General features: G+C 39.5%; 2 protein-coding genes across 4 annotated transcripts; both read right to left on the reverse strand.

Moving 5' to 3' along the window:
• Positions 1–5,242: 5,242 nt before the first annotated feature.
• On the reverse strand, positions 5,243–12,082 carry LOC106939016 (alpha-tectorin-like). 2 transcript variants are annotated; one of them, XM_015021247.1, is made up of 15 exons: positions 11,899–12,082; positions 11,721–11,792; positions 10,866–10,932; positions 10,352–10,593; positions 9,708–9,864; positions 9,541–9,625; positions 9,062–9,124; positions 8,656–8,858; positions 8,444–8,575; positions 8,183–8,370; positions 7,602–7,750; positions 6,506–6,751; positions 6,261–6,423; positions 6,024–6,103; positions 5,243–5,707 (listed from the first exon to the last, which is right to left on the reverse strand). In XM_015021247.1, exons 3-15 carry the CDS (start codon positions 10,909–10,911, stop codon positions 5,695–5,697), a joined length of 1,767 nt encoding a protein of 588 aa, XP_014876733.1. In that variant the 5' UTR covers positions 10,912–10,932; positions 11,721–11,792; positions 11,899–12,082; the 3' UTR covers positions 5,243–5,694. The 2 variants fall into 2 exon arrangements, with proteins under 2 accessions (XP_014876733.1, XP_014876734.1); XM_015021248.1 differs by having other exon boundaries at positions 6,020–6,103; positions 11,899–12,079.
• Positions 12,083–13,875: 1,793 nt separating this feature from the next.
• On the reverse strand, positions 13,876–20,639 carry LOC106939015 (alpha-tectorin-like). Of its 2 annotated transcripts, none has more exons than XM_015021245.1 (15): positions 20,477–20,639; positions 20,299–20,370; positions 19,444–19,510; positions 18,930–19,171; positions 18,341–18,497; positions 18,174–18,258; positions 17,695–17,757; positions 17,289–17,491; positions 17,077–17,208; positions 16,816–17,003; positions 16,235–16,383; positions 15,139–15,384; positions 14,894–15,056; positions 14,657–14,736; positions 13,876–14,340 (listed from the first exon to the last, which is right to left on the reverse strand). In XM_015021245.1, exons 3-15 carry the CDS (start codon positions 19,487–19,489, stop codon positions 14,328–14,330), a joined length of 1,767 nt encoding a protein of 588 aa, XP_014876731.1. In that variant the 5' UTR covers positions 19,490–19,510; positions 20,299–20,370; positions 20,477–20,639; the 3' UTR covers positions 13,876–14,327. The 2 variants fall into 2 exon arrangements, with proteins under 2 accessions (XP_014876731.1, XP_014876732.1); XM_015021246.1 differs by having other exon boundaries at positions 14,653–14,736; positions 20,477–20,638.
• Between the last annotated feature and the right edge of the window lie 622 nt (positions 20,640–21,261).

Raw genomic sequence — 21,261 nt, forward strand, 5'->3', positions numbered from 1 at the left:
AAGTGTCTAACAGTCATGCTTTTGGACTTTGGGAGGAAGCCGGAGTACCCGGAGAGAACCCACGCATGTATGGGGAGAACATGCAAACTCCATGCAGCTACTATGAAGCCCTGGAGGTCAGCCGGGAGACCGACAGGACTCGCTATGAAGCTCTAGAAGTTAGCCCGTAGGCCAACGGGACTCGCTATGAAGCGTCAGAGGTCGGGCAGGAGACCGACAGGACTCGCTATGAAGCCCTGGAAGTCAGACAGGGTGCCTAACAGTCATGTTAGGATGGGTAGGATCGTCAAGTGTCTAACAGTCATGCTTTTGGACTTTGGGAGGAAGCCGGAGTACCCGGAGAGAACCCACGCATGCATGGGGAGAACATGCAAACTCTACTATGAAGCCCTGGAAGTCGGGCAGGAGACCGACAGGACTCGCTATGAAGCCCTGGAAGTCAGACAGGGTGCCTAACAGTCATGTTAGGATGGGTAGGATCGTCAAGTGTCTAACAGTCATGCTTTTGGACTTTGGGAGGAAGCCGGAGTACCCGGAGAGAACCCACGCATGCATGGGGAGAACATGCAAACTCCATGCAGTTACTATGAAGCCCTGGAGGTCGGGCAGGAGACCAACAGGACTCGCTACCAAGCCCTGGAGAAGTGTATTGTATATTGCTTTTCAAAAGTGTAGTGGAGAAGTCTCCGACCACACTTCTAAATACAGGTGGCTGCTTCTGTGGCTGTCTGGTCTGAAACCCACTGCCTGTCTTCATGATGGCTAGACAAGACTTACTACTACTGGCTGCCATTTCTTCTGCTTCTCTGTGTCCCTCAGCCTTTTCTTCAACTGGTCCACTTCAAGCTGCAGTATTTGTATACACGCTCAAAGATACTACCTTTCTTCTCTAAGATTATCTGTTCCTGCTCCAAGGTGTTGTTTATTTCCTCCACGTAAGTTCTTTTCTTCTTCAACGTGATGCTTCTTTCCTTCAGGGCAGTGTTTTCCTGCTCCAGGGCAGTGTTTTCCTGCTCCAGGATCGTGTTTATCTGCTCCAAGATGGTAGTTTTCTCCTCCAAGGTGGCTCTTCCCTGCTTCAAGGCGGTGTTTTCCGACTCTAGGGCGGTGTTGTCCTGCTTCAGGGTGCTGATTTTCTGCTCCAGATCGGTCTTTTCCTTCTCTAGGGTGGTGTTTTCGTGCTCCAGGGCAGTGTTTATCTGCTCCAAAACGGTGCTTTTCTGCTCCAGAGAGGTCTTTTCTGTCTCTAAGGTGTTGTTGTTCTGCCTCAGGGTGGTGTTTTCCTGCCTCAGCGTATTTTTTTCCTTCTCCAGGCTGGTGTTTTTCTGACCCAGGGCGTTGTTTAAATGCTTCAAGACAGCGCCTTTCTGCTCCAGGGTGTTGTTTTCCTGCTCCAAGGAAGTGTTCATTTGCTTCAAGACGTTGCTTTTTTGCTCCAGAGTGATGTTTTGTACCTTCAGGCCGGTGTTTATCTGCTCCAGGACAGTGTTTTTCTGCTCCAGGGCATTGATTATCTGCTCGAAGATGTTGCTTTTCTCCTCCAAGGTGGCCCTTTTCTTCTCCAGAGCGGTCTTCTCCTTCTCCAGTGTGGTGGTGGTCTCCTCCAAGACGGTGCTTTTCTGCTGCAGAGCGGTCTTTTCCTTCTCTAGGGCAGTGTTGTCCTGTTCCAGGGTGGTGATTTTCTCCCCCAGGGCAATGTTTTCCTGCTCCAAGGTGGTGTTTTTCTGCTCCAGGACATTGTTTATCTGTTCTAAGATCGTGCTTTTCTCCTCCAGAGCGGTCTTTTCCTTCATCAGTGTGCTATTACTGTCCATTAAATTTCTTATTTTGTTTGACATTTCTTTTATTTCCTTGTCTTTCTCTTGAAGCAGCTTGTCTTGTTGACGGGCAGGCAGTTCTATGTTCTTATTTTGATTAATTTGCTCCTGACTTCCTTTAGTTTCAGTCTGACCGTTAATGGACAACATGTGGACCTTTTTCAAAATGTCAAACAACTTCTGTGCCTGTTCAGATGTGCTATTTTGCTGACTCATTTTTTATTCTTTTTTTGCACAGAAATTTAAAAACTGTTCAATGTTTTTCTCCTGTTATCGGTTTTGCACGCAATCGTTTGTTGGGGACAATCCGTCTGCTTTCTCTGCAACGTCTGCAATGGAAATGACTGTAGAATTCAAGACTACAGCTTTGTGACATCAATACATCACTCTTTGTGACATCATTTGCATGATGTCACAAACTGATGACTACCTCAACAGAACAACTAGAAAACTGCTGAAGTTTGAATAAAAACAAACTTTACGGCTGAATGCAGCTCGGCTTAGCTGATGGCCTTTGCAGACAGTTCAGCTGGTAAAATATCACCAAGGCTGAAATCTGCACTTTGGAGTCAGCGGCTCTTGAGGATAATGGACAGCAGGGTGCAGGACCAACTCTCTTAAAAAAGATACGTTAAAAAATAACACAAATATATTACCTTTAATGCACATTTTGTGTTAAAATGTACATAACATTATAACACACTGTGTTAAATATTTTAACACATTTTTGTGTAAATCTGTGTTGGTCAGGCACAGATTTTCCGACAGCAGATTATATAATTCTTCTCAATGACTGTTTCAAGTATTTTTTTTTCTACAATTGTTTTCAAATTTTTTTTCTGTATTTATAAAATTTTTACTTTATCTAAAAAATGCAATTACTGCTTGCTAGACCTTGAAACTTTGGAGTTGCTCCCAGTTGGTGGGTCTTGGATGTTGCCAAACACTGGATCTGATTATATTTTTACTTCTTTTATTATAAAAGCAATCAGATCAGTGAACAATGCTCGGTGGCCATTTTGCTCCTGCAGCTCATAAGCAGTAACTCTCCATTTTTCCCTGAGTTTGTCTGGGAGTTTCAGGACAATTGTTCTCATATTTTAAGGTAAATCCGACTCTCATGTAAACAATTCTCATATAGGACTGACATTATTAAGAAACAAATATATATATTTAGTTTTTCCTTGTCCTTACACGAGTTTCCATCAAGAAATGTTTATATTCTCTTTTTCATTTCCTCTGAACCTGGGTTTTTGTCAAGAAAAGTAAATATTTTGTTTTCTTTTCCTTATACAAGCCCTCATTCTTTTGTCATTGCCTCCTCTCTCCTGTTATTACTTCTCCGTGAGCATCTTTATGTTAATGACGAGAGCTGCCTTCTACGTCCAGCTCCTCTCCTATTGGCCAACGGAGCTGTGGAACAAGCGTCACTGCGTCAGACGTTGTGGGACGCTTACGTCTCACACAGTTATTAGTCGTTATCTTTACAGGCCACAGACCAAAACAAACTTTATCCTGGTGTTTTTATTGTGTTCTCAGTACTAGATGTGGTCTCAACAAACTCATGGCACTTCAACAATATTATTTTACCTTTTATCTGGAAATAGTGTCTGTTTATTCTTGCCATGCAGTTCTCTGTATTAATTATTGCTCGAAAGGTCTTGCCATACAAGTTTATTCCTCTGTATTTACTTTAGTTTCTTAGATTATTCTTGCATTTTGTTCTTCATTCATTCCCATTTAGTTTCATTTGATTAGTATTATCCTCTCTTGGCTCCACACTGCCACCTGCTGGATGAAGGATGACGACCGGCTGGAGTTCGCATCCTCTCTGGGCCACTTCCTGCTGTGATGTCAGAGTATTTGGACCTGAACTGAACTGGAACTGAACTGAATCAGTGAATCGTTCAGTCTGGTGTTGTGCTCCAGATCAGCGCCTTTCTTCTCACCAGCATCTGAATCTACAAGTGGAGAAATTTGATTTGATTTCTTCCATCAAGATGAAATTCTGCTGCAGTTTGACAGCAGAAATCTTCATCTTGAACTGTTGATGTTTGTCTGCTTCCTCTTTTTATGACTGACTGCCAATCATTTATGAGTATTTAATATTGACAATGTTTCTATCAATTCTGTGATTTAAATATTTAATTTCTAACTGGCATCTTTTACAGAAATGTATTATTTTGTCTTGTTTATGAGCAGTTAATGCCTATTTAATTTCCATTAAATCTGAAGCAGGATTACTGGTTGCTTTCTTTTTTACTTGAGTGATTTTTACAGCTTGTCCATCCAGTTCATTCAGTCAGTGGATTAGAAATGTCTTATTTTTATACTTTAATGTGTTATTTCATGACATCCTGTGTATTTGTACATGTTTCCCTGTTTTCAGCTCTAATAATTTAATTAATAATAATCTAATAATCTTTCAGGAGTTTTTGTGGTGAATCAAACACGATGCTGCCAGACTTTTAAAAATGAAGAATTATTCCCCAGATTTGCTGCAATAACATGGTTTATATGGGTGGTGCTGCTGCTGCACATAATTTATGATAATCAGTATCAGTCAGTACCCACAGAAATTTGATTAATTTTATTTGATGGTAAAATCAAACATCAGCGCAAGAAAATTTGACCTTTTAATAGTTTGATTAAACTATTAAACTATTTGATTATTATGCATTAATATTAGAGTATTATTCATTAATACTCTGACTGAGTTCTGAGTATTAATGTATAAATAATTACAAATATTTATCAAAATTATAATCAAAGCGTCGCAACCTTTAAGTTATTTGTTTTTCGGATTTCTTTTTGTTGTCAAAAAATAACTAAAAATCTAAGTTAAACTTGCACGGATTTACACAAAGAATATATTGAACGTTAGCGCCCTCTGGCGATCGATTATGGAATCACACGAATTTGAAATAAAATTTGAAATCGCCTTATTTTTATAAATACAGGGTGCTTGAGTTTTCTTTATTTTTGTACAATGACCATCTTTGACCATTTTATATTTTTCATCTGACTGCATGGCCACTTTGTCTTCAGGGGCAGTAGTAAAGTGATGCTCATATAGAAAATTTAACATTTTCTAGTCAGAATATGAAACAAATATGAAGCAGCAGTGGTTATCTTTTTCTCATAAAACATTCAAGAAATATTTTTCACTGAAACTTAAATATCTTTATCTGTAACAGGCTGAGTTTTTGCAACACCAGAACAAAAAATAACTCACAATCACATCTCTTTACACCCACTTCATTTATTCACTGTTTTTTGTCTTTTATATGCTTGAAGTAGTACCTTGTTACCAAAACTGAAACAAAACTTTCCTCAAAACAAGAAAAAATGGAAACAATCAAAAGAATTTCTCAGCTTTAGAGTGAAAATTGGCCAGAAAACTAATTTTACCAGTTTTTTCTTCATCTTCTTTTACACAAAGCTTATCGTAATGTTGACTGTCATCACTAAGTTCCCCTTTTATGGGAAAGAAAAACATCATTGAAATCTCAAATTAAGAAAATTAAACACGCCACGTATCGACTCTCAGACTCTACATGCTGCAAATCACACAAATTAACATTTTCCCCTGGAAATTTTTCATTTAGATTATAAACTTCAGGATATTTGATTAAATTATAGCCCTTCTGATATAGAATAGGTTTTATTAAAGTAGATGCAACCCACATAATTTCCCCCAAACTCAATAAAGTGAAAACATGCTGAACACAGTTTAAACCTGGTTTTGTTCTCCTACACGTCTGTAACTAAAACGTTTGTCCTTCAAACTGTGAAGAAACAAAGACAAAACATTTCAGCTCCTCCATTTTCAGGATCCAGATTAAGATGATCTGCAGCCGGTAATCCATCCGAGTCGCTATGGAAACCATCTGGAGAGACATAAATAAATTATTTTCTCTTATCCCTGCAGTTCATTTAAACTATTTCTCTCTTCCATTTAAACAAACCAGCCACACATATGGTGGCTGCTGTAATTCACTGAAATCATTGTTTCACTTAAAAACTTTAAAAATTGGACAAAGTCAACTTTCAAATTATCACTAACCTTCTTTTAGGTGGATCTTTAAAAGTTAATTTAACTTCATGCAGGAAGCTTTTCTCTTAAAGAGATTTGACCATTAACTTTTCAATACAAAACTAATGATTATTAAAGTGTTAAAAGTTGAAATATATAATATCACCTACTGAGTCCAGGCCAGGCTGATGACGGCCGGATCTCCATACCCGGCGGATCGGCGTCGTCTCTTAGAGCCGCCGCTGCAGTCCTGGGGTTTTATCAAAGACAGAGAGGATTATTTATTTTATAAAACTTCTAAGAATGCGACCAGAGCAACAAAAATCTAAATAATTATTCAGCTCTCCAGAGATTGTTGTGAGAACACCAAACGTTTCCAGTTTTCTGCTGATTTCAGGAAGGCGTACCGGGACGCAGCTGTTCCCCCGTTTGACGCACAGCTGCAGCTTGCAGTGCAGATAAACGTCCCCAGAGCTCCCAGTGAACTGGAACATGTTGAAGGAGAAGCGGTTGGAGGTTCCTTCTCCGTTTCCCTCCACCTGCACCGTCTGGTCGCCGGGGGCGGCACAGCTGCAACCAGAGGAAAGATTATCAAAAACAGTTTTATGGTTTAAGTAGCTAGAAATATTAACTGTTTACAGAAGCGCCTCACCCGTTCTTGATCAGGTCGTATCTCGGCTGGCTGCTGGGAGAGTCTCGGCTGGTTGCCCAGCATGAATCCGTTTCCACGGCGATCACGGCTGCGTCCAGTCCAGCGGTCGTCAGCTCCACCCAGATCTTCTGGTTGAGAACCACGGCGGTCGTTGAGTCCAGAGCGTGTGTGAGGCCGCCGTCGCTGTAGGCCTTCATGGCCACGGTGTAGTTCCACTGTCCAGACTTCACTATGACGACCACAGAGCTTCGGACACAGAGACACCAGCAGCTCGGTTAGCGCAGCAGGTAATATGGCAGCAGAATCTGAGGTTAACAGAAAGTTTAGCTTTCGCACCAAATTTGTCCCAGATAAAAATACTTTGGTGTCTAATAAAAAAAAATCATATTTACTGATAATTATTTTTATTTTTAAAGATGGCCATCATGATTGTAACAGAAAGTAGTCATTTGCATTAAAATCTGATGTAGTTATTGCCATTGATGGTCATAGCTAACCAAAATATGAGGTTCACTAAGCACAAATTTACTAAATGAGAATCTTAGCAATGCCAAAATATATAAATATACAAATAATTAGCAGAAGCTAACACTGAAAACCACTAAGCAGAAACAAATATTAACAGAAACAAACATTAAACCACTAAATATATAAAAAAGGAGCAGAAGCTAACACCTAACTGCTTAACAGATTAAAAAGCTTAGCGGAAGCTAATGCTAACCACTGAGAGTTTCTCAGTCTGTATCTCACATCCTCATCTCCTTCCAGTTGACGACAGGAAAAAGCAAACTCCTCAGTTTCTGATTTTGCTACATATTATTACTTTAAAGTTGTATAAATAGGATCCCCAAAGTCAAAAACACATGATACGATCTAAAGCTCATCCAAGTCATGAAAACAGGTGAAACATTTGGTTCAAAAGGCTCACAAACGGCGGCCATCTTGAGAAACAGACGTGATCCCGAAACTGAAGTGGCTAACAGGGAATTTCTTTCAGTTTGTATCAAAACCTGGAAGATTTTTACAGTAATATTTGGAATCAAGGCCTCAACAAGCTTCCCATTGGAGCTGCAGAGCCTTGAATGCCAGCACACACCTGTCCTTGATGTTGAAGGCAACAATCTTTGTTTCGGGCTGAGTGTGCTGGCAGGAGAAGTCGATGTAGAACTGGTCCTGGCGACTGATGACGTCAGAGCTGTTCTGGTACTTGATGGTGTTCCTGTAGGTTATTTGGCTTCCATTATTCTGTAAGAGCAGAAAGTACAACAATAAAAGCTCATCGTCATGAAGTTGGTCAGTGACGTGGAAACTTATGAATGCTGTACACTGCAAAAACACAAAACCTCACCAAGTATTTTCTGATGCAAATATCTTGGTACACTTAAATAAAATAGGACAAAAATACATTTTCAGCTTGTTTTAAGTCAACAATTCCTTAATATTGTTGTAAAAGTACTAGTTGTAGTGCAGATTAATTAACAAATTCTTCCCAAGTTATAAGTGAAATAATCTGGCTGAGGAACTAGAACTTTTTCATCAATATTAAGGAATTATTTACTAAAAACAAGCTTCTGATAAGTTAAGTTAGTCGTCTTAATTCAAGTATGCCAAGATATTTGCACCAGAAACTGGACCAGAAATTCTTGTGTTTTTCTGGAGTTGGGGTGATGAACCCACCGTGATCTCCGTCCCGCAGGTGCTGCTGCTGTCGAAGCTGAAGGTCACCATGTGCTTCTCCTCATCCATCGCGCCCCTGCAGCTCCGGTCGTTCAGGTGTAACGTAGAGAAGTCGACGCCTTTTTCCTCCAGCAGACATCCAATCAGGGTGATGGAACCAGAGTTCTGGCTGCAGACAGTTGGATCGCCTAAAAGTTGAATAGCAAAAAGAAAATGAGTTTTATCTTCTTTCTTGTTGTGAATGGCGTCTGTCTGTCTTACTCAGAGTGTTTGACTGTTTGTAGTCGTAGGCAAACGCGGCTCTGCAGAGGCAGCCGGTTCCCCCACTGATTTTCTCTCCACAGAACTCATGATCACTGCAGACTTTGTCCTGACAGAAACCTTCAGCCGAGGCTGCAGAGAAACACGGTGAAAAATCAGCACAGACACATTGAAGTCATGTAAAGATTCAGCCGAAGTGGATCAGTTCTTACAGCAGCCAGCAGCGGACCGCCAGTCTCCCACTGAGGCTCTGCTGTTCAGGCTGCAGGCTCTGGCGTAGGCCCACAGGAAGTGACACCTCAGCCCGTCCACTGAGGGATATTTGCACAGAGTGTCGCTGCAGGCGTTGATGTAGGGAGTCGGGTCGACGTCACCGTTACAGGAGGAGAAGGGAGATTCCTTCAGGGTGTTGCAGCTTCTCATCAGACGGGAGAAAAACAAACAGTTGTGTTTCAGCATGCTTAACTTTCATATTTTCAAACTAAACCGTATTAAAAGTGGATAAAATTTTAATCTTTTTATGTTTTGTCTACATGGATATCTTAAAGGTGCAGTTTACTGTTTGTTTTAATAGAAGAAACAGTAAATATTTCCTTTAGTGTGATTAAATCTACTCACTGGTCCTTTATCGCGCTGCAGTTGACTGAAGTGTCAAGAGAGTCGTTGTACTGAATCTGACAGCTAGGGGGAGACAAACCACATGATTAGAAGACATTTTGTTTTTCTTTGACTTGTCCGTGAGCAGTGAGGTGAATAAATACCCATAAGTTGTACTCAAGTAAGAGTAGTACTACCTCTATGACATTATATTAGGGCTTTTGTTCGTAGGGGGAAAAAGGGGAAATTTCCACCAAAATACTCAGAAATCTTGAGATTAATTTCAGAAATTTACTAGAAAAAAAACATGAACATTTTTGAGGTTGAAACTTTGAAAATGTGCGAGAACAAAACACGGACGGTTTCAGAAATCTTTGTACAATATTTACATTTTCCACTCTTGGAGCTAAAAAAATGTCTTTGTTTTTTTCTAGAAAATTTCAGAAATTATTCTCAAAATATCTGAATTTGGACATGTGAGTGTTTGTTGAGCGTCTAACCTGGAGGAGCTGTACTGATCCAACCTCTGGGCTGAGATACTGCTGCTGTTTACACACAGACCATCAACAGACGACCAAACTGGAGCTGAAAACATTCAGGTCAGAACGTGGGTCAGAAAGTTTTGCTCTGTGCTGCTGAAGTTTAAGACCTTTCAGTCTAATCTTACTTCCCGTGTGGATCTGTGCTGTGGAGCCGTCAAAGAACAAATAAATTGTGTGATTGGAGATCGTAAAGTTTGCCATGACTCCGGTTGAGTCTTTGGAAATCCAAACGCCGTGCAGCGTCTGTCCTGAGCTGCTGAGGTTCAGCTGGGTGTCGTTCATCTGTGGGTCAGAACAGAAACGTTGGCGGCAACGATAAATCAATCATAAATCAATCATAAATCAAACATAAATCAACCATAAATCAACGATAAATCAATCATAAATCAATCACAAATCAATCACAAGCGGGGTTTCCATTGACCATGTAATGGAGCAATTTGACATTTTGCTTAATGGAAACATCAATTTCGAATAAAAGTTTTGGTGCTAGGATGAGGTGGGATTTTTTGGCCATATTTAAATTGGTTTATTTTGCATCATCTGATCAACAGCTGCATGTTGCCACTGGAGCAAACCACAAAGAAGACGACAGGAAGTGACAGGAACATCATTTTTATGACTGAACATCATTGTTTTATGCATGAACAAATGTATTCACGCATGATTTTAACTGTATTCTTTAACTAATGGCAAAACATTAGCGAAATATTGGCGACGTTTTGCAGACATCTGTACTGGAAACACAGCTGGCTTCTGATTGGCTCACCTGGACTCTCCCTCCGTGCTGCAGGTGAAACTGAACATCTGGATCCTGCAGCTTCAGGGTGACGCTGTCCAAAAAGCTGACGTCTCTGCGACGGCGCTCCCTGAAGGTGGCAAACACTTCGAAGCCCGTTGATGAATCAGAGAGCATGGAGTAAACGCACCGATCCGTCACAGCAGTGAATCGGCCTTGAAAGTCGATGACGGCGCGGCCGGTCACAGTGCAGAGGTCGGCTGCAGCAGCACCTGCAGGCACGGACACACAGGTAGTCGGAAAAGTTAAAGTTTACTTCATGGAAGCTCATCTGTACATCTAATTTTTTCTATTTCCGTATGTATGGATGATTTAATAAAAATTTATTTGACATGAATCTAAATATTTTTCTTTTTTAAATAATTGCTTGACTTTAGGAATCAAAAATGTTTGAATATTTTCCTGTGATTAAATGTTTTTAATGGTTATTTTTCCACACTGAACTTGTAAACTGCAATATTTCAGTGTGTAAACACTGATTTACCTGTCAGTGCCATGAAGGTACACAGGTAAAGCAGGAGGCGGAGCATCGTGGAAAACAGCTGGCAGAGCTGAAAGAAACAAAGTTAGAAGAAGAAGGTTCAGTTGCTTTGCTTTACCCTCGGGAAATTAAAAAAATAATAATTTAAAAATCAGTATCTGGTTGTTTTATCATGGATCTGTCTATAGATGCCATGTTTCAGCTCATATTGTTCTTTTGCCAGATCTGTGCAACACATAAATCTTTTGTTTTAAACCCAGAACAATTAAATAAACTCCATTAAATCCCCTTTAATGCCACCATTAACTCTTTACATTTCAAATACCTTTACATAACTGAGTTGTTAAAATCTATTTACATGTTTCCTCAGTTACAAAAAAAAAAGAGGATTGGTTCAAAATGCGGCAGTTACCATGGCGACACACCTGGATAGTGATTGAACAAACTTTGCGATGCTGGAAATACCAAACAGCTTAGCCTGATATTAATGGGGAAAAAGTCAAAGCATCTTGTTTTAAATGTTATTAATAATATCTCAAAGCTAATTTACCTGTTTCACTGCAAAATAATTGGATTTTTTAAAATGTAGTGATACTTATGAGGAAGTGCAGCGTTTAAATGAGCCAGTGCCTCCGTTATTGTGTTATGTTTGTAAAAAATGACGACTTTATATAGTTACAAAAACACATTAAAAAGCTTTAGGTGGAAGTGTTTTAAAAAATAATGTTTTTCATTGCAACTAATCAAGTTAATCAAATGTTTTTATTGCAGTTTCTCTCCACTATGAGCTTGTTGTAAATATTAACATGCTGTTCATTTTTTTATGTTTTAAATGTAATAAAATGTGGTAAAAGTCACCTTCTTTGTTCCAGAGGAAATGAAATGATTTATTTTTCTGTGTGAAGCTAACCTCTGCTGCTCCTCGTTCTCCTGGAAACAACAAACAGATTTTCAGCAGTTTTCACTTCTTATCGGCTAAAATCTCTTTTTCTAATCTTAAATAATAACAAAAAAGACGTTTAAAGATTTAAATCACCCTCTTCAGCTGCGGGGAAGGATGATGACGGCGGAGGCTCCTCTGACCCGTCTGCCGTCGTCTCTGCTCCGTCCCTCGGTTTGTTTCCGTCTCTTTTTATGTCCATCCTCGGTCCCGTCCACACCCAGGACCAAAGGGAGCGGCGCAGGAAAAACGACACTGATGCTTCCTGATAACAATCTGAAAGCATCTTGTTACAACCACAGAACCCTGGAAACACGCATACATCAACGATACCGTGTGACATTCACAGAAACAAAGGGATGCAAGTTATTAACTGTGTTTAATCGGTTTCTTTAGATCATTTGGTCAAACATCACATTCACACGCTTTTAGAGGAAAACGTTTTTAATTCTGGACAGAATGTTTCTATTTGTCCATTTGAGGAAAACCGGGAGAACGTGCAGAGTTGATCTGCCATTCTTTATCTGTAGATAAAAATACAATAATTTAAAGCTAACATTAGCTCAAACTGAACATTACCACACAGACATTGAGTCTTTGCATCATTTTCTTTTAGTTTGCACGAAAAAAAACATGTAAACTGATGTTATTTTTGTAAGTTTTAATCAGTTTTCATTTATTTTTGTCCATCAGCTCACTGCTGTTCTAATTGTTATCAGTATTACTCTTTTTCTGATTTTCTGCTGCTTTGTGGAAGATGTTGGCTAAAGTAGGTCAAACTATCCTGTGAACGTCCATCTGTACGTTTTCCCATCAGCATCAGTGAACAGCCGGAGGTTCACTGATCCTCACGACTCTTTCCAGTTTGTAAAAAACAGTATCAATGTTTCACAGAGCAGAATTTCTATGACTGGTAATTTAAATCTGTAACTCAGCATGTCCGGTGGAAACCTTTTAACTTGAGTCTTTGGCATGAAGTCTCATCTTACCAGCAGATATGAGTCAGACGTTTCTGCAGAAATGACTGATACAGTTGACAGTTCAAAGAAGTTATGAAAATTGTGGCGCATATTTCTGTAAAAATCGTCCAGATGTGGAAACAAGCATAAAAGTTTCCATGCTCGCCCCTCAGCTTATATTTGTTTGTTTTTTTTTTTTCCCAAGATGGCCGCCATTTTTGAGTCTTTTAAGTTTATTATTGCCAAAAGATGTTGCGCATTTTCGCAGGTTGGATAAACTTTATGCCACATCATTTGCATTTTACTCTGGCAATCATATTCATACAAATTTAAAGAAATAATATGCAGCATCAAAAATCAATAATTTACCTCAAAGAATAGGGAAAAACAGTCTAATTGCTTAAATCTGTTTATTAATAACAGGCCTGCACATCCTAAAGGGAAGGATTATGAAACCCAACACCTAAAACTGTAAATACAGAGTGCTGTGCATTTGGGTCCACAAAAGTCTCAGAAATAAGGTTGCTAAATGACCAATCAAAAAATTGAAGTTATTGAATTATTAGTCTATTTTATTTTACCTATTTTTTTTTTCTCGCCCTCAACGTTGAGAATCTTCTTCAAACCGATCTGCTTCTGACTGAGCAGAACGGCATTCTGACATTTAATATGTACATTCAAACCACATAACTAGTTAATTATAGGGCTGATCGTCACCGAGTCCATTTCCTGTCTGACAACTTTACGCTTTGCTTTAGTGACTCACCTGCTAACGAGATAATAAGANGAATATGAAACAAATATGAAGCAGCAGTGGTTATCTTTTTCTCATAAAACATTCAAGAAATATTTTTCACTGAAACTTAAATATCTTTATCTGTAACAGGCTGAGTTTTTGCAACACCAGAACAAAAAATAACTCACAATCACATCTCTTTACACCCACTTCATTTATTCACTGTTTTTTGTCTTTTATATGCTTGAAGTAGTACCTTGTTACCAAAACTGAAACAAAACTTTCCTCAAAACAAGAAAAAATGGAAACAATCAAAAGAATTTCTCAGCTTTAGAGTGAAAATTGGCCAGAAAACTAATTTTACCAGTTTTTTCTTCATCTTCTTTTACACAAAGCTTATCGTAATGTTGACTGTCATCACTAAGTTCCCCTTTTATGGGAAAGAAAAACATCATTGAAATCTCAAATTAAGAAAATTAAACACGCCACGTATCGACTCTCAGACTCTACATGCTGCAAATCACACAAATTAACATTTTCCCCTGGAAATTTTTCATTTAGATTATAAACTTCAGGATATTTGATTAAATTATAGCCCTTCTGATATAGAATAGGTTTTATTAAAGTAGATGCAACCCACATAATTTCCCCCAAACTCAATAAAGTGAAAACATGCTGAACACAGTTTAAACCTGGTTTTGTTCTCCTACACGTCTGTAACTAAAACGTTTGTCCTTCAAACTGTGAAGAAACAAAGACAAAACATTTCAGCTCCTCCATTTTCAGGATCCAGATTAAGATGATCTGCAGCCGGTAATCCATCCGAGTCGCTATGGAAACCATCTGGAGAGACATAAATAAATTATTTTCTCTTATCCCTGCAGTTCATTTAAACTATTTCTCTCTTCCATTTAAACAAACCAGCCACACATATGGTGGCTGCTGTAATTCACTGAAATCATTGTTTCACTTAAAAACTTTAAAAATTGGACAAAGTCAACTTTCAAATTATCACTAACCTTCTTTTAGGTGGATCTTTAAAAGTTAATTTAACTTCATGCAGGAAGCTTTTCTCTTAAAGAGATTTGACCATTAACTTTTCAATACAAAACTAATGATTATTAAAGTGTTAAAAGTTGAAATATATAATATCACCTACTGAGTCCAGGCCAGGCTGATGACGGCCGGATCTCCATACCCGGCGGATCGGCGTCGTCTCTTAGAGCCGCCGCTGCAGTCCTGGGGTTTTATCAAAGACAGAGAGGATTATTTATTTTATAAAACTTCTAAGAATGCGACCAGAGCAACAAAAATCTAAATAATTATTCAGCTCTCCAGAGATTGTTGTGAGAACACCAAACGTTTCCAGTTTTCTGCTGATTTCAGGAAGGCGTACCGGGACGCAGCTGTTCCCCCGTTTGACGCACAGCTGCAGCTTGCAGTGCAGATAAACGTCCCCAGAGCTCCCAGTGAACTGGAACATGTTGAAGGAGAAGCGGTTGGAGGTTCCTTCTCCGTTTCCCTCCACCTGCACCGTCTGGTCGCCGGGGGCGGCACAGCTGCAACCAGAGGAAAGATTATCAAAAACAGTTTTATGGTTTAAGTAGCTAGAAATATTAACTGTTTACAGAAGCGCCTCACCCGTTCTTGATCAGGTCGTATCTCGGCTGGCTGCTGGGAGAGTCTCGGCTGGTTGCCCAGCATGAATCCGTTTCCACGGCGATCACGGCTGCGTCCAGTCCAGCGGTCGTCAGCTCCACCCAGATCTTCTGGTTGAGAACCACGGCGGTCGTTGAGTCCAGAGCGTGTGTGAGGCCGCCGTCGCTGTAGGCCTTCATGGCCACGGTGTAGTTCCACTGTCCAGACTTCACTATGACGACCACAGAGCTTCGGACACAGAGACACCAGCAGCTCGGTTAGCGCAGCAGGTAATATGGCAGCAGAATCTGAGGTTAACAGAAAGTTTAGCTTTCGCACCAAATTTGTCCCAGATAAAAATACTTTGGTGTCTAATAAAAAAAAATCATATTTACTGATAATTATTTTTATTTTTAAAGATGGCCATCATGATTGTAACAGAAAGTAGTCATTTGCATTAAAATCTGATGTAGTTATTGCCATTGATGGTCATAGCTAACCAAAATATGAGGTTCACTAAGCACAAATTTACTAAATGAGAATCTTAGCAATGCCAAAATATATAAATATACAAATAATTAGCAGAAGCTAACACTGAAAACCACTAAGCAGAAACAAATATTAACAGAAACAAACATTAAACCACTAAATATATAAAAAAGGAGCAGAAGCTAACACCTAACTGCTTAACAGATTAAAAAGCTTAGCGGAAGCTAATGCTAACCACTGAGAGTTTCTCAGTCTGTATCTCACATCCTCATCTCCTTCCAGTTGACGACAGGAAAAAGCAAACTCCTCAGTTTCTGATTTTGCTACATATTATTACTTTAAAGTTGTATAAATAGGATCCCCAAAGTCAAAAACACATGATACGATCTAAAGCTCATCCAAGTCATGAAAACAGGTGAAACATTTGGTTCAAAAGGCTCACAAACGGCGGCCATCTTGAGAAACAGACGTGATCCCGAAACTGAAGTGGCTAACAGGGAATTTCTTTCAGTTTGTATCAAAACCTGGAAGATTTTTACAGTAATATTTGGAATCAAGGCCTCAACAAGCTTCCCATTGGAGCTGCAGAGCCTTGAATGCCAGCACACACCTGTCCTTGATGTTGAAGGCAACAATCTTTGTTTCGGGCTGAGTGTGCTGGCAGGAGAAGTCGATGTAGAACTGGTCCTGGCGACTGATGACGTCAGAGCTGTTCTGGTACTTGATGGTGTTCCTGTAGGTTATTTGGCTTCCATTATTCTGTAAGAGCAGAAAGTACAACAATAAAAGCTCATCGTCATGAAGTTGGTCAGTGACGTGGAAACTTATGAATGCTGTACACTGCAAAAACACAAAACCTCACCAAGTATTTTCTGATGCAAATATCTTGGTACACTTAAATAAAATAGGACAAAAATACATTTTCAGCTTGTTTTAAGTCAACAATTCCTTAATATTGTTGTAAAAGTACTAGTTGTAGTGCAGATTAATTAACAAATTCTTCCCAAGTTATAAGTGAAATAATCTGGCTGAGGAACTAGAACTTTTTCATCAATATTAAGGAATTATTTACTAAAAACAAGCTTCTGATAAGTTAAGTTAGTCGTCTTAATTCAAGTATGCCAAGATATTTGCACCAGAAACTGGACCAGAAATTCTTGTGTTTTTCTGGAGTTGGGGTGATGAACCCACCGTGATCTCCGTCCCGCAGGTGCTGCTGCTGTCGAAGCTGAAGGTCACCATGTGCTTCTCCTCGTCCATCGCGCCCCTGCAGCTCCGGTCGTTCAGGTGTAACGTAGAGAAGTCGACGCCTTTTTCCTCCAGCAGACATCCAATCAGGGTGATGGAACCAGAGTTCTGGCTGCAGACAGTTGGATCGCCTAAAAGTTGAATAGCAAAAAGAAAATGAGTTTTATCTTCTTTCTTGTTGTGAATGGCGTCTGTCTGTCTTACTCAGAGTGTTTGACTGTTTGTAGTCGTAGGCAAACGCGGCTCTGCAGAGGCAGCCGGTTCCCCCACTGATTTTCTCTCCACAGAACTCATGATCACTGCAGACTTTGTCCTGACAGAAACCTTCAGCCGAGGCTGCAGAGAAACACGGTGAAAAATCAGCACAGACACATTGAAGTCATGTAAAGATTCAGCCGAAGTGGATCAGTTCTTACAGCAGCCAGCAGCGGACCGCCAGTCTCCCACTGAGGCTCTGCTGTTCAGGCTGCAGGCTCTGGCGTAGGCCCACAGGAAGTGACACCTCAGCCCGTCCACTGAGGGATATTTGCACAGAGTGTCGCTGCAGGCGTTGATGTAGGGAGTCGGGTCGACGTCACCGTTACAGGAGGAGAAGGGAGATTCCTTCAGGGTGTTGCAGCTTCTCATCAGACGGGAGAAAAACAAACAGTTGTGTTTCAGCATGCTTAACTTTCATATTTTCAAACTAAACCGTATTAAAAGTGGATAAAATTTTAATCTTTTTATGTTTTGTCTACATGGATATCTTAAAGGTGCAGTTTACTGTTTGTTTTAATAGAAGAAACAGTAAATATTTCCTTTAGTGTGATTAAATCTACTCACTGGTCCTTTATCGCGCTGCAGTTGACTGAAGTGTCAAGAGAGTCGTTGTACTGAATCTGACAGCTAGGGGGAGACAAACCACATGATTAGAAGACATTTTGTTTTTCTTTGACTTGTCCGTGAGCAGTGAGGTGAATAAATACCCATAAGTTGTACTCAAGTAAGAGTAGTACTACCTCTATGACATTATATTAGGGCTTTTGTTCGTAGGGGGAAAAAGGGGAAATTTCCACCAAAATACTCAGAAATCTTGAGATTAATTTCAGAAATTTACTAGAAAAAAAACATGAACATTTTTGAGGTTGAAACTTTGAAAATGTGCGAGAACAAAACACGGACGGTTTCAGAAATCTTTGTACAATATTTACATTTTCCACTCTTGGAGCTAAAAAAATGTCTTTGTTTTTTTCTAGAAAATTTCAGAAATTATTCTCAAAATATCTGAATTTGGACATGTGAGTGTTTGTTGAGCGTCTAACCTGGAGGAGCTGTACTGATCCAACCTCTGGGCTGAGATACTGCTGCTGTTTACACACAGACCATCAACAGACGACCAAACTGGAGCTGAAAACATTCAGGTCAGAACGTGGGTCAGAAAGTTTTGCTCTGTGCTGCTGAAGTTTAAGACCTTTCAGTCTAATCTTACTTCCCGTGTGGATCTGTGCTGTGGAGCCGTCAAAGAACAAATAAATTGTGTGATTGGAGATCGTAAAGTTTGCCATGACTCCGGTTGAGTCTTTGGAAATCCAAACGCCGTGCAGCGTCTGTCCTGAGCTGCTGAGGTTCAGCTGGGTGTCGTTCATCTGTGGGTCAGAACAGAAACGTTGGCGGCAACGATAAATCAATCATAAATCAATCACAAATCAATCACAAGCGGGGTTTCCATTGACCATGTAATGGAGCAATTTGACATTTTGCTTAATGGAAACATCAATTTCGAATAAAAGTTTTGGTGCTAGGATGAGGTGGGATTTTTTGGCCATATTTAAATTGGTTTATTTTGCATCATCTGATCAACAGCTGCATGTTGCCACTGGAGCAAACCACAAAGAAGACGACAGGAAGTGACAGGAACATCATTTTTATGACTGAACATCATTGTTTTATGCATGAACAAATGTATTCACGCATGATTTTAACTGTATTCTTTAACTAATGGCAAAACATTAGCGAAATATTGGCGACGTTTTGCAGACATCTGTACTGGAAACACAGCTGGCTTCTGATTGGCTCACCTGGACTCTCCCTCCGTGCTGCAGGTGAAACTGAACATCTGGATCCTGCAGCTTCAGGGTGACGCTGTCCAAAAAGCTGACGTCTCTGCGACGGCGCTCCCTGAAGGTGGCAAACACTTCGAAGCCCGTTGATGAATCAGAGAGCATGGAGTAAACGCACCGATCCGTCACAGCAGTGAATCGGCCTTGAAAGTCGATGACGGCGCGGCCGGTCACAGTGCAGAGGTCGGCTGCAGCAGCACCTGCAGGCACGGACACACAGGTAGTCGGAAAAGTTAAAGTTTACTTCATGGAAGCTCATCTGTACATCTAATTTTTTCTATTTCCGTATGTATGGATGATTTAATAAAAATTTATTTGACATGAATCTAAATATTTTTCTTTTTTAAATAATTGCTTGACTTTAGGAATCAAAAATGTTTGAATATTTTCCTGTGATTAAATGTTTTTAATGGTTATTTTTCCACACTGAACTTGTAAACTGCAATATTTCAGTGTGTAAACACTGATTTACCTGTCAGTGCCATGAAGGTACACAGGTAAAGCAGGAGGCGGAGCATCGTGGAAAACAGCTGGCAGAGCTGAAAGAAACAAAGTTAGAAGAAGAAGGTTCAGTTGCTTTGCTTTACCCTCGGGAAATTAAAAAAATAATAATTTAAAAATCAGTATCTGGTTGTTTTATCATGGATCTGTCTATAGATGCCATGTTTCAGCTCATATTGTTCTTTTGCCAGATCTGTGCAACACATAAATCTTTTGTTTTAAACCCAGAACAATTAAATAAACTCCATTAAATCCCCTTTAATGCCACCATTAACTCTTTACATTTCAAATACCTTTACATAACTGAGTTGTTAAAATCTATTTACATGTTTCCTCAGTTACAAAAAAAAAAGAGGATTGGTTCAAAATGCGGCAGTTACCATGGCGACACACCTGGATAGTGATTGAACAAACTTTGCGATGCTGGAAATACCAAACAGCTTAGCCTGATATTAATGGGGAAAAAGTCAAAGCATCTTGTTTTAAATGTTATTAATAATATCTCAAAGCTAATTTACCTGTTTCACTGCAAAATAATTGGATTTTTTAAAATGTAGTGATACTTATGAGGAAGTGCAGCGTTTAAATGAGCCAGTGCCTCCGTTATTGTGTTATGTTTGTAAAAAATGACGACTTTATATAGTTACAAAAACACATTAAAAAGCTTTAGGTGGAAGTGTTTTAAAAAATAATGTTTTTCATTGCAACTAATCAAGTTAATCAAATGTTTTTATTGCAGTTTCTCTCCACTATGAGCTTGTTGTAAATATTAACATGCTGTTCATTTTTTTATGTTTTAAATGTAATAAAATGTGGTAAAAGTCACCTTCTTTGTTCCAGAGGAAAGGAAATGATTTATTTTTCTGTGTGAAGCTAACCTCTGCTGCTCCTCGTTCTCCTGGAAACAACAAACAGATTTTCAGCAGTTTTCACTTCTTATCGGCTAAAATCTCTTTTTCTAATCTTAAATAATAACAAAAAAGACGTTTAAAGATTTAAATCACCCTCTTCAGCTGCGGGGAAGGATGATGACGGCGGAGGCTCCTCTGACCCGTCTGCCGTCGTCTCTGCTCCGTCCCTCGGTTTGTTTCCGTCTCTTTTTATGTCCATCCTCGGTCCCGTCCACACCCAGGACCAAAGGGAGCGGCGCAGGAAAAACGACACTGATGCTTCCTGATAACAATCTGAAAGCATCTTGTTACAACCACAGAACCCTGGAAACACGCATACATCAACGATACCGTGTGACATTCACAGAAACAAAGGGATGCAAGTTATTAACTGTGTTTAATCGGTTTCTTTAGATCATTTGGTCAAACATCACATTCACACGCTTTTAGAGGAAAACGTTTTTAATTCTGGACAGAATGTTTCTATTTGTCCATTTGAGGAAAACCGGGAGAACGTGCAGAGTTGATCTGCCATTCTTTATCTGTAGATAAAAATACAATAATTTAAAGCTAACATTAGCTCAAACTGAACATTACCACACAGACATCGAGTCTTTGCATCATTTTCTTTTAGTTTGCAAGAAAAAAAAACATGTAAACTGATGTTATTTTTGTAAGTTTTAATCAGTTTTCATTTATTTTTGTCCATCAGCTCACTGCTGTTCTGTTATCAGTATTACTCATTTTCTGATTTTCTGCTGCTTTGTGGAAGATGTTGGTTAAAGTAGGTCAAACTATCCTGTGAACGTCCATCTGTACGTTTTCCCATCAGCATCAGTGAACAGCCGGAGGTTCACTGATCCTCACGACTCATTCCAGTTTGTAAAAAACAGTATCAA

Source organism: Poecilia latipinna, unplaced genomic scaffold (genome assembly GCF_001443285.1).
Source record: "Poecilia latipinna isolate Pla-1442-1.1 unplaced genomic scaffold, P_latipinna-1.0 Scaffold2751, whole genome shotgun sequence".
Classification (NCBI taxonomy): Eukaryota; Metazoa; Chordata; class Actinopteri; order Cyprinodontiformes; family Poeciliidae; genus Poecilia; species Poecilia latipinna.

Excerpts from the sequence above, each read along its gene's own strand:
- LOC106939015 (XM_015021245.1), bottom strand. The coding sequence starts at position 19,489 with ATGCTCCGCCTCCTGCTTTACCTGTGTACCTTCATGGCACTGACAG. Across the intron at positions 17,004-17,076 it reads CAAACAGTCAAACACTCTGA|GCGATCCAACTGTCTGCAGC; the intron begins GTAAGACAGACA and ends TTCAACTTTTAG. Across the intron at positions 15,057-15,138 it reads TACGACCTGATCAAGAACGG|CTGTGCCGCCCCCGGCGACC; the intron begins GTGAGGCGCTTC and ends CTCTGGTTGCAG.
- LOC106939016 (XM_015021247.1), bottom strand. The coding sequence starts at position 10,911 with ATGCTCCGCCTCCTGCTTTACCTGTGTACCTTCATGGCACTGACAG. Across the intron at positions 9,865-10,351 it reads AGCACGGAGGGAGAGTCCAG|ATGAACGACACCCAGCTGAA; the intron begins GTGAGCCAATCA and ends TCTGACCCACAG. Across the intron at positions 6,752-7,601 it reads GCCTTCAACATCAAGGACAG|CTCTGTGGTCGTCATAGTGA; the intron begins GTGTGTGCTGGC and ends CTGTGTCCGAAG.